The sequence below is a fragment of the Podarcis cretensis genome (assembly GCF_951804945.1).
Source record: "Podarcis cretensis genome assembly, chromosome: 4".
NCBI lineage: Eukaryota > Metazoa > Chordata > Lepidosauria > Squamata > Lacertidae > Podarcis > Podarcis cretensis.
The window spans coordinates 39,910,857-39,927,940 of NC_137173.1; the positions used below are offsets into that span (position 1 = coordinate 39,910,857).

General features: G+C 41.4%; 1 protein-coding gene across 5 annotated transcripts in view; it reads left to right on the forward strand.

Annotated features, from left to right (window-relative positions):
- EPHA3 (EPH receptor A3) overlaps positions 1 to 6,922 on the forward strand; it is a 211,463-nt gene extending 204,541 nt beyond the window's left edge. For all 5 annotated transcript variants that reach the window (XM_079974773.1, XM_079974774.1, XM_079974776.1 and 2 more), the window contains 2 exons: positions 1,927 to 2,082; positions 3,827 to 6,922. In XM_079974773.1, coding sequence (XP_079830899.1) covers positions 1,927 to 2,082; positions 3,827 to 3,932 — 262 coding nt within the window. In that variant the 3' untranslated portion in view covers positions 3,933 to 6,922. The remainder of the gene's footprint in view (positions 1 to 1,926; positions 2,083 to 3,826) is intronic.
- The last annotated feature ends 10,162 nt before the right edge of the window (positions 6,923 to 17,084 follow it).

The following is a 17,084-nucleotide window of genomic DNA, read 5'->3' on the forward strand; positions in this document are numbered from 1 at the left end:
CTTTTACTAGAATGAAGCGGCATGTTAGATTGACCAGAGAGAAAAAGCAACTTCTCCATACTTCGTATATACTTTAATAAATGCCCTGGGATCCTAGTAGCTATACAGAGAAAGCTATAAATAAAAAACGTGGACTTCATGAGACAAACAGTTAGCTAGCTGTATTCAGTATAGTTAATTGCATTTCCTTTGGATTTGTTTCTGAAATGGACATTTAGGGGAAATGGCTGAGCATCAAAGAAATCATACGTACATATTAACAAGAACTGTATGCATAGCGGGGGAAGGCAATTGATGCATCAGATAGCCCCTTTTTAATAGTCACGTTAAGCAACTCAGCTCTTTTATACAAATGAGCAATATCAGACCTTTGCCACAAGGGGTGTTGCGTTGCTGATAATAATCTGTCCAGCTGAAATGTGTTGACTAGTTTTGGAGATGGAGGGAAAGAGAGAAGGTTCATATACTAAGAAGCTACAACAACTCTTTTGCGTATTGTTGAGTTTTGTTTTAGTGTTCCTTAATAAAAATCCATTTGGAGCAGAGACTAGGACTTTGGCCTACAATTAAGAGCATTGTCCTCATTCTGTGATAGACAGGGAGATAATAGGACAGCTGGTGGAGAAAAAAATCACGCTGTTGTGCCTGCTGGGCTGGTGAGAGAGTGTTTTTGGTCAGTGGGTACCCAGATTTTTGTTCTTTTATCTCTTATAACTGTATTGGGCAGGTGGGGGTGATGTTCATCTCCCAGGTTTCTTCATAGCTGATTAATCAGACATTATCTTATCAGATAACATGAGATGGTAGAAAAGGTAATTTTAAGTGCCTTTGTTTGTTTGTTTGTTTGTTTGTTTGTCTCTCGAAAAATAAATCATTTGTCTCTGGTGTATCAAATTACATGGACAAAGTGACACAGAGAATTCCAACTTCCCATGCACCAAAAAAGGATATTGTTTTTATTGCACGTGCTCTAATTGTAGAAAGATGATTGAGAAGATCACATTTAAGCATGGCACATGTTGACTGACTGGCAGGGGAAATAGTAGCTTATTCCTCAAAGAAAAAATCCACTGAGTTATATTTTTTATATTTAATATCAGCAACCAAAATAAAAGTGGGAAGGAATATCCAAATAGGTCAATTGTAGAAAACTATTTGTGATGGTTTACTTATTTGTTTTGTTGAGTCTCCACTATGTATTCCAAAGCCACAGGATAATTTAGCATATAGTTTGCTCATCACCTTAGGGATGCAGTATCATGGAAGCTTAAGTTTTTAAACTTTGTTTTTATGAAGCAAACAAGCTTTCTATGTCTGTCTCTGCAGGCTCTAAAATGCAACAATCTCTCAGGTTTCTTTTGATACTCCGGAACTGAAAACTGTTGTAGAAAATTTTAGGGAAGCATTTGGTGATTTCATTGCATTTGCTGTCTGTAATATTTTGCGCTGCCAATTCTGAACAAAACCATCTAGAGATTTTCAGTCGTGCTGCAAAGCTCCAGATGGTCACATCCTCATATTTAAGCCACCAGTTCATAACGTGCTTAAAATCACACTGCATCAGTTGGTTTAATCTGAGATTAAGAGCGTTTATCACTGGATTGACTTGGCTCTTATTTGAGGTATGTTTGTCAAGTTACACATACCTGAGCTAAATCAAGATGAGCTTCATGAAAGCTTCAATTCAAAAGAAGTGCCCTGACAATGCAATCATGAGCTTAAGACACAAGCTGAACAGCTGGTTCACTTAGGCACTGTGATTTCTCTGTTTTTCCCTAAAGCAATAGATTTCTGCAGGCATTAAATTCTGCACGCAACTTGCACCTCATCTGAAAGATTCTGCTGGGACTTGTTTTAAGTCCAGATATATAGGGAATCACAGTGTATTTCTGTTCTCTCACCACCATCACATTCATTTTATTCCAGGCCATCAAATCTCCTTCTGGACCAAAGCAATGTTGAAATCTCAGCCTTCCGCTCAACAGGTGACTGGCTCAATGGCATTCGGATAGGACAATGCAAGGACATATTCACAGGAGTAGAATACAGCTCGTGCGATACGATAGCCAAGATTTCCTCAGAGTAAGAGTCCATCTTAAAACTGTTTCTTGGGTTGTTTTTGCATTTTTCATGCCACTTACCAAATTATGAGATTTCAATCTTGTGAACAGTTCAACATCTAGGTTTCAGTGAAATTAATGCAACATATGAGCCCAGCACGCAGCCCAGAACACATGCTCCTTTAAAGTCAACTCAGGCTGCAGTCTTAACTGGGTGCAAGTCCCAGTTAAGAGTAAACGTGGATACGATTAAACGTGGATCTGAGTAAACGTGGATACGATTGCACTTCAAGAACACCTTGCTGAAATATACCACCCATGTGTTCAGTTACATATATGTCAATTCGAACAATAGAGTGTTCTTCATAGAATCATAGAGTTGGAAGGAAACAGGAGGGTGATCTTTGCAATGCAGGGATCTTTCACCCAATGTGGGGCTCAAACCCATGACCCTGAGATTAAGAGTCCCATGCTCTACCAACCGAGCTGCCCCACATTTATTCTACTTCTTTGAAAGGCTGTTGTAAAATCATAAATGGAAGATCTTCTTTTGAAAGCAACATGTGACTTTTTTGCTCCATCTGACTCGTGGCTGGGATTAGTTTAGAATTAGATGTGTCAATTTTTGATATAGGTCAACAGTTCAGCATAATGAAATTTTTAGCTTCCATTTTTTGAAATGGAGCAGACGTTCTGATTTCTCAGGAAAATAGGGTGTTCTTTGTCCAGTGTCAGTTATGCTGATGTGGTGGGGCTGGAAAAAAGAAGGAGAGGGAGATCATTTTTGGCATTCTGAAGATTTAACAGAGCCCAAAGATTTCAAGGAGATATACACAACTTTTCCTCTCTGTTTTATCTTACATCCTATGACCCAATATCACTCAACCTATATGGTGAATGTGGATTCGAACTGAGGTCTTTCTGGTCATAATAAATTCTCTCACCATGGCACTGTACTGCCCTCCACGATAGATAAAATACTCAACCATCTGTCATTCCCAGTTTGTGAGCCAGGATCATTGGGGTTTATTTATTTTTAAAGCACTCAGCCACTTCCAATTCTGTTCACAGAAATCCTTCAAGCCCTAAAACTCAGACTCTTTGAATAAACCTTTTCCAACTTACCTAGGACCCTGGATGCCACTGGTTACCATATGTGGAAATTCTATGAAGAAGCTATGTATGACAGTAGCCACTGGCATCCAAGATAGTGGTCCTCCATCAGTGGCATAGCATGGGTTGCTGGTGCTCGGGGCGAGGCAAGTGTTGTGCTCCCCTAGTGGACTGGGCAGTTGCTGCTGCTGGTTGCAGTGGCCGTGCACCTTCTCAGCAGCTCTGCTGCCTCCCAGCTCAGCCATCGCTGGGGTGGGATTCATGGGCATTGTGCCTGGTTGTGCTCCTCTCATAATTTTGTGCCCAAGGCCACCGCCCCCTGCCCTCCTCCCTTCCCCGCTACACCACTGCTCCCTGTCTCCCACACACTTTTGTTTAAATCATCCAAAATCTGCAAGCTGCTGTACAGGTGCAACAATTTTTCTCACCCCCTGAGAATGTGTTTGTGTTGCTTCCTTAGGAGTGCTATTTTCTTAGATATCAGAAACACACTCCGCTGCCTTTGGCCCATCTGGAAACATTCAGGCCAGCTACCACTGTTTAGCAACATGCAAAGGAAGTTTCTTCATCGGCCTAACATTGTGGATTCTTTTGATGTGCAAAACACTTTCCAGCTTCTCTGGAACTCATCAGGTGTGTTTTGTCTTTTTCAGTGACATGAAGAAGGTCGGTGTGACAATTGTGGGGCCACAGAAAAAGCTCATTAGCAGTATTAAATCTCTAGAAATGCATACAAAGAATGGCCCCGTTCCAGTGTAGGCTACCGAAACGTTGGCACTCGAGACACAACAAGAGGAAGCAAGAAGTTGCTGCAAAGGTCATGGTGATGAGTGAAAAAGTGCAAGACTGAAAAGGCACTCTTGTAGCATTGTTGGAAGCATGACATTTTGGGCCCGTTTCAAGCCCACTAAGAGACTCATACGTTGAGTTAAATTGCCTTAAAATAGGAATGAAAAACTTTTCTCTCTCTCTTATTCTTGAAGGGAGGGGGTGCCTTTCCCACCTTGTAATAATGGACTGCTCAAACATATACTGCATTTGAAAGAAAATGTTGGTTTCTTTGTTTTATTAAATCCTTCCATGTAACTTAGAGCCATTTCAATGCTGATGGACTGAATATCAAGAAAGGCAAACAACTAAACGTTGGATGTTATGCTAGGTTTTGACCAATTGTCAGCAGAAAGCAAGAGGGGAAATACCCTTGCAGTATTTTTTTTTATATGCAGAAAGGATAGGTGACTAGTATTTTATTTCTTTAAAATAATTGTAATGCTCTTTTGGGGATAATACCTCAGCTCTGTCTGGCCATATCTGCAAGGATATTCCTGCAACATTCTGTTTCGACGGTGGAAGGAAAACATGAATAATGTTGGGTATAAAATGAGGCAATAGTTCATGAATAATATTTGCTGTTGGGGCTGGTTTTGATGCATGTGTTCTTATAAAAAAAAAGTCTTATTTTTTCTTTTAAAAGGCATATTTATTTCCCTTTAAATGTTTTCTTATTGTTTATATTTATACATGTTTTGACTGGGTTTAATTACTACCAAGTGCCAAATCCTCCCAGACTTTGGCTGCAGCCCCAGACATTGGGAAGAAATTTCAGTACAAGTAGTGAGACATTACTTTTAAGAAAATAGGTCCCAATCTAGAGGATCTGAGGTAAGTGAAGAAAGAGGCCTACATGCCCACAAGTGAGTAAATTTTCATGCACCATGTTCTGGGTAGTATAATCCAATGAACCACACAATCATTTTTCTCCAAGGAAAACAGCCATAGTGAGCTGTTCGTTATTTTCTTGACAACTTAACTCAAAGTTGCATAATTGCATGTACTTAACTGTTTGCAGTGTGCACAAAGTGTTGAATTGTGCCAGATTTTTTTGATTTTTTTTAAAAAACACCCAATCTATACAATGCATTACTTGGTGATAAAATTATTTGCTTATAATACTCTGGGGTCCAAATAGGAAAAGATGAAAATCCCTTTTCTTAGTTCTTATATTAGAGAAGTAAGCTAGCATTGTTGGCATCCACTTAAGAGTAAATGATTACAGTATGTTTCTAAGGCTGCAGTCTTAAACACACTTACAAAGATGTGCTTGTAAGTTGTACTATGTGAACAACATGTATGGGACAATATCCAAATCAACACGTATCCTGTTTGTATTTTCTCTTGGCTACATTTGCCCTCACCACAGTACACGGCAGCTTTTAAGATGGATTCGAGTCATACAGTGGCCTGTTTGCAAGACATGTGAAGTCAAAACATGGCTTGGCATGAATGCACAGGTCCTCAGAGTGGAGATTGCAGCTACTGCCCTCCTCCCCTAGGGCTGTTGCGCTGCTATGAGCTAAGCCATGGTTTGGCTTAGCTCACCATCCGAATCTAGCCTCATGGTTTGTCACACTCCAGGCAAACAGTGAGCTGCAACCATGGTTTGCTCTTGGGTTTTACAGCTCATGGTTATCTAAAGGAGACATACCATGAGACCAGGTTCGGACAGTATGCTAAACCAAACCATGGTTTAGCTTACAGCATGCAGCAACAGGATGACCAGGAAAGGAACACAGCGGCCACTGTCTTTTCTCAAGAACCCTCGTATTTGCGTTAAGCCATGGTTTGGTTTTGCATTATGTGCAAACATGCCCAGTAGGTGATCCGTTTTGTAAAAAGCATAAAATGACACTTCAAAATGCTGACACTCTGACTATACACAGAGCACTGGTGTACTTCCCTTGCACACCTTTGTAACTTGCATGCCCTTCCAATATGATGCCATGCTTTTTAAAGTTCTCTGATCATAGCAGGATCTGGAAGTATACAATGCACCATCCTAAGCCCGTGTTCTGCAAGGATTCAGATCTGATTAATAATGTCAAATAATCACCTCCCTTCTCTTTAGATTTGATCTCCAGCCATAAATACACCATTCCTGCTAGCAGGAAGTTTTTGTATTGTTTTTAAAGCAAAACAATTCTATTGATGTTCTTGGAAGTACTATCTAGAGCAAATTGTCCCCAAGGCAATTTTAAATGGCTGTGAAAGAAAGAAAAAATGTGTATTAGCAGGTTTTCAAACTACATTTTAGTCTTACCTATCCTTAATTATCTTTCAATGTCTAGTAATACCACGGGACATAATTATGTGTGTGCTCAGTACTAAAGACTGATTTCATTGTTTGTTCAGGAGGAAATTCCTTTTTTGCAGAGGGTTTTAAAAGAACTTTTTGTCTTCTCTTTCTTACAACTTTTTGTACTGTTTGGTGGCCTCCGATAGCCCCCATTCCCCTTCTCCCCCTGTACATATGTAAACATAGCAGTGTACAATTCTTAACTGTGGAGTAGAGGAAATAGAAATTTTGTGGCCATCTTCCTGTACAGGACCTGCCTTTGATTATTATTTACATCAAACAAGCATTGCAAAGTCTTCACTAAGAATATGTACCATATTATTGTTTTTGTATCTTAAAAATATTGTTTTTACATATATTATTTATTTCTGTTAACATATAACATAGGGTTTTTTTGTTTTTTTTTGTTTTGCTGTACTTTAGACTCCAATAAGCAATGTATAGATGTGATTTGAACTGGCAAATCCACATTTGCTTTTTAACCTTTATTTCAAAGCATTACTTACTCATTTAGTTAATTACGTTGTGCAATTGTAGATGGCCTGTTACTAATGTAAAATGATTTGTAGTGGAAACATTTATATTTTTATAATAAACATAATGAAAGTATTTTTTACATATTGGAATACACAGGTGATTGTTTTGAAGCCAAGGAAACTTATTGTTGGACAATCATTTTGTATTAAATCTCCAACAGTATCTGGAGCAAACTTCTCAAATTTAGGATACAGCTTCATCAGAATAGCTGGTCATGTTAAAAAACAGTCCTACCACAATCCAGCAAGGGGAAGTGTCTATGCAGAAGTAGACTTCCGTTCCACATGCCAAGCAGTGATGACAGCAGTATTTGTGCAGTGTCTCATAACACCTATTCTGTATGATCTTCACCTGCTGCCTACATCCCACTGGACCCAATACTTCAAGGTGTTAGTGCTGATATACAAAACCCTAAATGGCTTGAGCCCCAAATACATGATCTAACACCACTCCCCATACTAGCCAACACAGGCCCTAAGATCAGCATATGACATCCTTCCAATTGTTCCACTGGTGGGGGTGGTTGCACGTCAAAGCCCTCAAGCCAGCCCCCCAGAAGAAATAAATTTACACAGACACAGATTATGGCTTAAGGTTAATGGGCAAAATTTAGGCCACAACTTTATTGATTACAGCAAATGTGAGTGGTATTGACTTAGGCATTGGCAATAAACTCCTGCCCACCTTGCAGGGAGTCATGAAGGGTAAGCAACCAATGAGGAAGCCATGTCGGGGGAACCCGCCTGCAGCTCTCCTCCAGTGTTCCCAGAGGCCTGGCATGGCCCTAGCACCTCAAACAGACTTTGGACAGGATCCAGGCCCCGGATTCCTTTAACGGAATACCCTTGAACATGGAGGGGCAGGCAACGGCTGACCTCCCCTCCCACACACATTAATAAGCCAATGCCTAACCGCCAAACCTTACATAGTTGTGATGATTGCTAAGAGGTAAGTGAAAACCAAGTGGCCAGTGCCAATCTGTCAAATGGAAAAATTCCTACCCGGCCCCCGGCCCAAGACAGGCGACCAACTAAAGTCCAAAGCAAGGCCAGAGAGCACCTAAAACGAAAGGGAGGGTGGGCGGGTGTTCGGCAGCGCGAAGCAGGTGCTCAGCACATGTCGCACTGCTGCTTTTATACCCCCCACGATCACCCCACTCAATTGCGATTGGCCAAAAGAGGCCTGGGGTGATCGTGGTGCCACCCTGGCGTAAAGGGCAACACTCCGCCCATGCCAGGCAGGGGGGAACTGTGTTGTGGGCCCGCCCACAACCAGGACCATCCTTTACGATGATCCAATTTCACGATCAGGGTGGCCCAGGTGGGTAGAGCCATCTCTGTAATGGTACCCCGACTATGTAGTTATACCTCCTGGTGCCACAAATGGCTACTACATTACTGGGCTTTGAGTGCCAGGTTGAGGCACATTTGTTTAGCTAGGCCTCTGGTAAAATGCAATTCGATTGTCCAAGATTATTATCAACTGCTGCTGTTTTGTTGTTCAGGACAGTTTTGTGGGGTTGTTGTTTAGGAAAGTTAGTTGTTTTGTTGCAGGCTCAATCTGTGTATGATTTTGCAATTGGGAGCTGCAACACAGGCCTAATAGGTTTAATTATACCGATTAGCAATTAAATCTGATTAACTGAAATGAATGAAAGGGGCAGCGCCGCAGAAGCATACGTTAGAATGAATCCCTTCCCCTCTCCCAACTGTACAAATTCCACTTTCAGCTACCACTTGGTTCTTCACATGGTGGGTGTTGCAAAAAAAGATAACCAAAGAGAAAAAGTGGGGCATTCACCTTCCAGTCAAGAGTTTGTGCTTGCCTTTGTTCTATGAGCATTCCAGGAATAAAAGACTAGGAAGAATTGGATCTAAAACTCATGAGAGAATGAGGAAATGAAATAATGGGCAAGAAAATGAAAGTCTTTGTTGAGTTCAAAGGCGCTGGAGCTCCCCTCATAACGCTAAGGCATCCAAACGCTGTAAAAATGCACTCTTCTTCAACCATATAAGCCAAGGTTTATTTATTGTGCTCTCCCCCCCCCCAATCATTTCCCCACAATATAAAAGCATCCTGTAATGCTCAGTTTCCTTTGGATGTTCATAGCAGGAGGGATAATTTATCATCTTCCCTCTGCCTTAAAGTTTTATGTGCCTTTCTAAAGCAAGGATCATTTTAAAACCAGTGTGTGGAATTGCTTTTGCATATTAAGTACTGTCTTGCAAGAAGAATTGGAGGACAGGGAAATGTTCTAATCCTATATTGAAAATTAACTGAGAATGATGAAAGACATCTTGCGGTATTATCATGCAGGGAACTGATGTGGTACATATATTTCCATTCACCTTCAATGACACTGTGCTAAGCAAGCTATTTGGAAAGGGGAAAGGTAGTCAGGGAAAGGATTTCAAAATGGTACACATTAGGAACACTTTGCTCTGAATACTGGCAGGCCCAATGTCAGCACATGGCATCCTCAGGCAGTTGCCAGGACCTCGGCACCCCAACAGGCTTGGAAAAATATATATATTCCAGCACTACTTTTCCATATGCAGGGCCATGGAATAAGCTCTTTTGGAACTTGGATGGTATGGGGGATTTTGCTGTGGTGCTAAAGGAACCCCTTTTCAAAGGGTGAGAGGCAAAGGTAAGATGTGGCAGCCAAACCAGGGCTTCCAGGATGAGGTCTGACAGTGGTGCTGCCTGTTGTATCACTCTCAGGAATTGGCTATCAGAATCCAGCACTGCAGAACACAATGAGCAATGAAGACGCCAGCAAGGACTCTCTCAGACTTTTCTGCATTGAGGGATACTTTATGCTGGATGGCTGAGAGATGGAAGGTCATGTAAGACTCAAGGCTCCCACGTTAGCCAGGATTGATTGATTGATTGATTGATTGATTGATTGATTCTATTTCACTTTTTTATTGTTTGGCTTACAAACAAAAGATAAAAATAACATAATGGAACATCACGAATACAGCATAAATCATATAGAAAACAAATCAGTAAAACAACCACAAATCACAAACAAAACAATTACCATCTATGTAACACTATTAGCAAAACAACTAAAAAATAAGCTAAAGATCATAGTTACACCAAAAATCATATTATAGGATTGACAAAGTACGACAGCATTGACATCTATAAAACAATATTAACAGCATAAACAAAATAGCAACAAAACAAACAAAGCCCTGTTGAATTTGTACACATGCTCTCCCCTCTGCCACGACTCATAAACTTTCATTCTATTCAATGCATCAAAAATGCACTGCAACATAATGCTCCTGGCCACAATTCCCTTCTGAAGGATCCTTGCGGTAGAGGTGGTCGCTCTCCCTCACATCCTTTCTGCCACTATGACATTTTCATTTTCATAACAGAAAAAATGGAATACAAGAATAAGACTAGGCTGCAATTTGGAGGTTAGGTGATACTCTGGTGTGTGTTTAACTATGATTAAAAATACAGTGGTACCTTGGGTTACAGAGCTTCAGGTTACAAATGCTTCAGGTTACAGACTCTGCTAACCCAGAAATAGTACCTCGGGTTAAGAAATTTGCTTCAGCATGAGAACAGAAGCCGTGAGGCGGCGGCGAGGCAGCAGTGGGAGGCCCCATTAGCTAAAATGGTACTTCAGGTTAAGAACAGTTTCAGGTTAAGAACAGACCTTCAGAATGAATTAAGTTCTTAACCCAAGGTGCCACTGTGTGGTAAGTGGTACAAAACAAAATAATAAGGGCATGTGTTTGGGGCTTTTGTATGTCCAAGAGTTTCTTAGTGAGAAGTAGAAGGCTAGAATGCTTTCTTGTCCATATCAACAGAGAGCAATGTTTTCACCAGAAAGCACACATCCCCTGTCAGGACTTGCCAGCCCTTGCTAATGTCTATAAATAAAATACAGCTTGAGAAACAAGATGATAGGTAGGGTGGTGGAGATAGAAGTAAGATACGGTTAACAGAAGAGAGACAGGTTTAAAATCTCTTTTTTTAACATCTGGGCTATGTTTCGTTCCTACTGGGACTGATGCAAACCATCCTGGCACAGCACAGACACACACTTTGCAATACATTAAATATGGGGTTGCCTGGTGTGGGTCCTCAGCTATTGAAGGTGTTGGCATAGCTAATTTTTCCTTGTCCATTGGCTGTGCTCCCTGAGACTCAAGAGGAAGAAGCTGGCAAACAGTTCCTTTCTGAAGAAGTGTGCATGCACACGAAAGCTCATACCAAGAACTAACTTAGTTGGTCTTTAAGGTGCTACTGGAAGAAAAAAAAAATTATTTTGTTTTGACTATGGCAGACCAACACGGCTACCTATCTGTAACCAGTTCCTTCCACTGAACTGGATCATGTAAAGAGGAAGGCAGACAACAAGGGGATTTTGCACACAAATGCCCATAACAGTGACCTACTAGCAATCCTTTCCAAATCCATAAAGTGTTTTCAGGATGTGGATAAGCAGTTGTGGGAGATCCTTTACCCTTTCCCTCCAAACCCTGATTCCCAGTAATGTGTCTTTGTGTTTTCTTTTTTTATTATTTAATATATTTACTATATGTATTCTCTTGTTACACTCTTGTCACACTCCAAGGCAGCCTTTTTCAACCTTGGGTCCCCAGATGTTTTTGGCCTACAACTCCCATAACTCCTGAGCACTGGTCCTGTGAGCTGGGGATCATGGGAGCTGTAGGCCAAAAACATCTGGGGACCCAAGGTTGAGAACCACTGCTCTAAGGGCTGGGGAAGAGGTGAAGCAGAAGAAGAAGCAGTGCCAGTATGCCACTCTTTGCTTAACCTGGGCCAAGGGCACACCAATGCTATTCAATGGCACCATCCAACGATGGTAGGGTTGCCATATTTTGACGTGCAAAAATTGGACACATTTGCCAACTTCTACTTTTAACTATTGATCGCGATGTCGACTCTCATTTTACATACCTGATGTCAGAGATTGGACTCAAGAGGGCAAGATGGAGGAAAAGGAGGAATGGTGGAGATCACTCCCCCCGCCCCCCATTCTCCTTACGCTGCAGGAGAAGAGGGAGACAGCAGGGCTTGAGGGGTTTGAGGAAAGGCACAGCTCAGAGAGAGAACAGAAAAGTTGGGAAGTGTGAGAACAAGGGGGAGCGGGGACTGCGGCAGGGCAGCCAGATGACACGCAGTCACTGGAAAGTATTTCTGATCCCCCTTCTCCCAGAATGCGGCGTTCATTAAGAGTACAGGAACAAAGGACTCAAAGACATTTGACCACAAGTGGCCACCATAAGGGAAGATGCTGTTGCTAAGGAGGAGGGAGAAGGAGCCCAGTTTGTTGAGACTGGCTGCATTCTTTTGTCTCTCACTATTAGAATTGAATAAACCTCATTTAAAAAATGACTCTACCTTGTTTTCTCTGCTCTTGCTGCAGCTGGGGTAGGAATAGCTTTCCCAAAGCCTTTACAGAGCCTTGACACCCATGAATATGGCAATCCTAAATGGCAGCAAGAAAAGCTTTCACACTGTGAGAGACAGTTTTACCTCACATGTTGATCTAGCTGTGAGGAGCCAAAGACTCCACCCCCCCCCCAAAAAAAACCCCAGTGATCAACTAAGAGAAAGCATTTAACATACTCTTGCTCCTTTCCAAACAGCTGAGATGCGCAATGGCATTTGGGGCAAGGGGGAAATGCAACCAGGGCTATTGGATTCACAGCCTTTTTCTGCTGCTGGTGCTTGTGTCATGGAGGGCACTCCCTGCTGGAATACAAGAGGCCATCATCAGCACAGGCATTCCACCAGCTTTTGAAGATGCACCTGTTAACGCAATAATTCCTTTAATCTCTTGACCTGAGTCTCCCATTTCAATGGCTGTGTTGTTTTAATTGGATTATTTTATTGCATGTTATAATTATGGGTGTATTTTAAAGGTTGCATCGCTGATTTTTATACTTGTAAACTGCTTAGCAGCCTATTTTGGCACTAAGCAGTATATAAATAAAAGGAACAGCATACACTATACCCACTGGCATGCACAGATCCTTATACTATTAGGGATTTATTCACAACTATGTGCATAAATTCTTAGATGAAATGGAGCAAAGGATCACTCCATATTTTTTATGTATTTATCCCTGAGAGTTATACTGTTATTGAGATTCAAACACAGTATCAGATAAGCTTGCTATAAAATATCAAAAGCACAACAAAACATGTTCCATTAATACATGGAAACCAGCTTTAAAGGTACAATTCTATAGGAACAGCATGAAACATAATGCACGAAACAGCATTAAACAGAACAGCAAACTATTGCAGTCTGTAGGTTTATATAGGTTTATGTGTCGCTGCTCACCCTAGTAATAGGGTTGTCAAATTTGCAGATGACACAACTGTGATTGGGCTCATCTCTGAAAGGGAGGGTGAAACGGACTATAGAGATGAGGTGGAGCAGCTGATAGAGTGGTGCAGAGCTAACAACTTGCTCATAAATACAAGGAAGACAAAGGAGCTTGTGGTGGACTTCAGGAGACAGAAGAGCAATGTCCAGCCACTTTTGATTGATGGGGTCTGTGTGGAGAGGGTAACAACATTCAAATTTTTGGGTATTGAATTACAAGAGGATCTGTCCTGGAGTGTCAACACAAGGGGGCTTGTGAAGAAGGCGCAGCAGAGACTGTACTTTTTGAGAATCCTAAGGAAAAACCATCTTCCGCAGAAACTGCTGCTTGCCTTCTATCACTGTGCCATTGAGAGTGTGCTCACTTATGGCTTATGTGTGTGGTACGGAAGCTGTACTACCCAGGACAGGATGGGGTTGTGCAGAGTTGTTAAGGCAGCAGAGAGCATTGTTGGCTGCCCACTCTCCACCTTAGAGCAGATTTATGCCACAAGGTGCCATAGGAAGGCACTGGACATAGTAAAAGATCCATCGCATCCTGGTCACTGTCTCTTCGAGCTCCTGCCGTCGGGATGGAGATACAGGACGATGAAGACAAGAACGAGCCGTCTCAAGAACAGCTTCTTCTCCAGAGTGATCTCGGCCCTGAATGGGAAACCTGGACTTTGAAAGTTATCTAATCTTCCTTGCTGTATTATACTGTATTGTTTTAATTAGTGTTTTTATAGTTGTTCTGATTTTGTGTGGAGTGCCCTACCTGGGTGGATGGAGCAGCCAAGTAAATTTCATTGTCTCTGAGAGGGGGCAATGACAATAAAGATATTATTATTATTATTATTAAGCAGATATAAGCAAACAGGAAAGTAAGAAAAGTGAATAAAACTATATATCCATTTCAACATAGTGTCAAAAATCAAGTGAGGGTTAAAACTGAATTACCAAAATAGCAATTCCTACCCATACAAGCTTCTCAAAAATAGCTGAGCATCCTTTGATTTTAAAAGAGGAAAAGAGATGTAGAGAATGCTAGAATTCATATGGTAGGAATAGCAGTCCACAAGCATATTACCGGCATCTTAAAACAGCTGCACTGAGCATATTTCCAGCATCTTAAAACAGCTGCACAGCTTGCCATTTCAAGCCCAATTCTATGTGCTTACTTTGATGTTTAAATTCCTAAACAAGCTGAGGCCCAACTATCCACAAAACACCTTCTTTCACATTTACCTGCACTTGCTTTAAAATCAGCTGATGGTGCTTTCTTTGTGACTCTTCCATAGTGTTAGGTATGTGGTGAAGGGACCAGGAAAGGACCTTTTCAGTGGTGGCTCCTTATATGTGGAACTCCCTCCTTACTGCAGTGCACCTGGCCCCACTCTCTATAATTTGAAGCACTTTGTTAAGAAGTATTGTTTGGAGAAGGAGAGACCTGGTTGCTGCTGCTATTAGTAAGTCTCATTTGGCACTGTGGGTTAAACCACAGAGCCTAGGACTTACCGATCAGAAGGTTGGCGGTTCGAATCCCCGCAACGGGGTGAGCTCCCGTTTCTTGGTCCCTGCTCTTGCCAACCTAGCAGTTCAAAAGCACGTCAAAGTGCAAGTAGATAGCTAGGTACCGCTCTGGCGGGAAGGTAAATGGCGTTTCCATGCACTGCTCTGGTTTGCCAGAAGCGGCTTAGTCATGCTGGCCACATGACCCGGAAGCTGTACGCCGGCTTTCTCAGCCAATAAAGTGAGTTGAGTGCCGCAACCCCACGAGTGGACCTAATAGTCAGGGGTCCCTTTACATTACCTTTATTGTGTCTTTTTAAAGAACTAGTTTTAAAGGATTTTTTTTAAAAATCAATGTTATGTGTTTTCATCTGTTCGTTTTGTTTGAAACTGCCCTATGGCTTGTGCAAATGGTGATACCTAAATCATCTAAACAAAAAAAAGGAATCGGTCTGGACTGAAACAAGCAGAGAGGAAAGGTGTAGTATTGAAGTAATGAACTTATTTAAAGCTTTCAGCCTGGAGGTTTAATCATTTGGTTGGAAATCAATTTCAATGGAAGGGAGGTCCAAAATACATCTGGGATCTATATTTTAGGGTGCAATTTAACTTTTTACTTCAAGTCTAATAAGAGTCAGCCTGGCTTGATGAAGGAGGATTACCTACAGATCCACTGAAACTTTTCATAAGTAAGCCAATAATCCTTCAAATCTGTTGGTGCAGATTCTGAAATCTATCCTTGGCTTTCAGATTGACAACCATGTTATTATTTTGCAGCAAACAAACAAAAATGAGTCTTGTGGCACCTTAGAGGCATTGATGTCATGGACCAGAATGCACGTCACCACTTCATGTGTCTGATGAAGTGAGCTCTCTTGTTCACAAAAGCTTATGCCTCAAGACATCAATTAGTCTTGAAGATGCAGTAAGATACTTTGCTGTGATGCATCTGACAAAGTTGGGATCCAGTAGATGAAAGCTTATAACTCAAGCCACTCTTTGCCTTTTTAATTATTTCTAGGATTCATTGGTGATTCTGCCTTTCAATTCTGTCGTTTGGTTTAATCAGTGGTTCTCAATGGGTTGCTGTTGTTTTGAACCACAATAAACACACAAGACGTAACCTGCTGTGTTCTTAGATAAATAAGGTATACTATTCATTGTATCAAATTTCAACAGAAGTAGCTCAAAGTTCAACAAACGAACAAAGCAGCAGACCCAGTGGATCAGTTCATTTTCTAGTCAGTTCATGCATAAGGTCCATCCATGTAATGGTGTCTATTCCCCCTGTCTGTTCATAAAGTCCAAACAATCCACATGAAAGGTTGTTGCAGTTCCACAAAATCCTTTCACAGAGTCTAGACGAGGATTTCCGGAATATTGGCCTTGTTTCGCCGTCCTGGGCATCATCAGTAGTTAAAGCACTAAGTAATGCAAATAAATACAATATCATGATCTCACACATTTTACAGCAAAAATAATATCAAACAATAAATAGCTGTACATACTATATGTGACATTACAAGACAGTGGATCTTATGGCATAGTAGTAGCTGTGGTAAGCAGCAACTGTTACAAAGTAGGGTTATATGGACAAGCACAATATTGATTGGGTTACAGGTGTCGGCAATCCACAGATACAGAATATCTTTCTTAAAGTGACCCATATGGCACAGCAAAAATAAAACAAACTTAATCCATGTTCAGATTAATCTCCTTTCCCCCCAGTCAGTGGCGTAGCGTGGGTTGTCAGCACCCGGGGCAAGGCAAGTAATTTGCGCCCCCTAACCCTGGATTTGCGCCCCCTAACCCTATCCCTAACCCTAACCCCCAGATGTTGCGCCCGGTGCGGCCGGCACCCCCTGCACCCCCCACGCTACGCCACTGCCCCCAGTCACATCTGATAGTGTACCTTCTGAGATTCCCCACCACCTTCCAAAGAATATATTCTCTTTACATTTAAGATTGTCTCCACACTCTGTTCTTAAGGCCTTCTGCATCATCCATGTAGCTGTGAGGATTGTAGGAATAATATTGCCTGATTGGCTGATAGCTCACTATTATTCTTGTGTTGTTGTTGTTGTTGATGATGATGATGATTTCATTTCTATACCACTTTATATTGAGAAAAATATCTCAAAGAGGTTGACGAACTATGGAAGAATGATTGGGCTAGTGTAATCATTGCCCATTTTACAGATGAGAGGGTTTTTGGTTTTTTTACTATTATTATTTTATCCCAGTTTTCCCCTGTGACTATTTCAGGGTTTGGCAAAGTAACACAGCCTGATGTTCTGTTTAACTTTTTTTTTAATGCCTCATTAACTGAGTTAATACATACCTCACTCTAATAGCAAAGCAA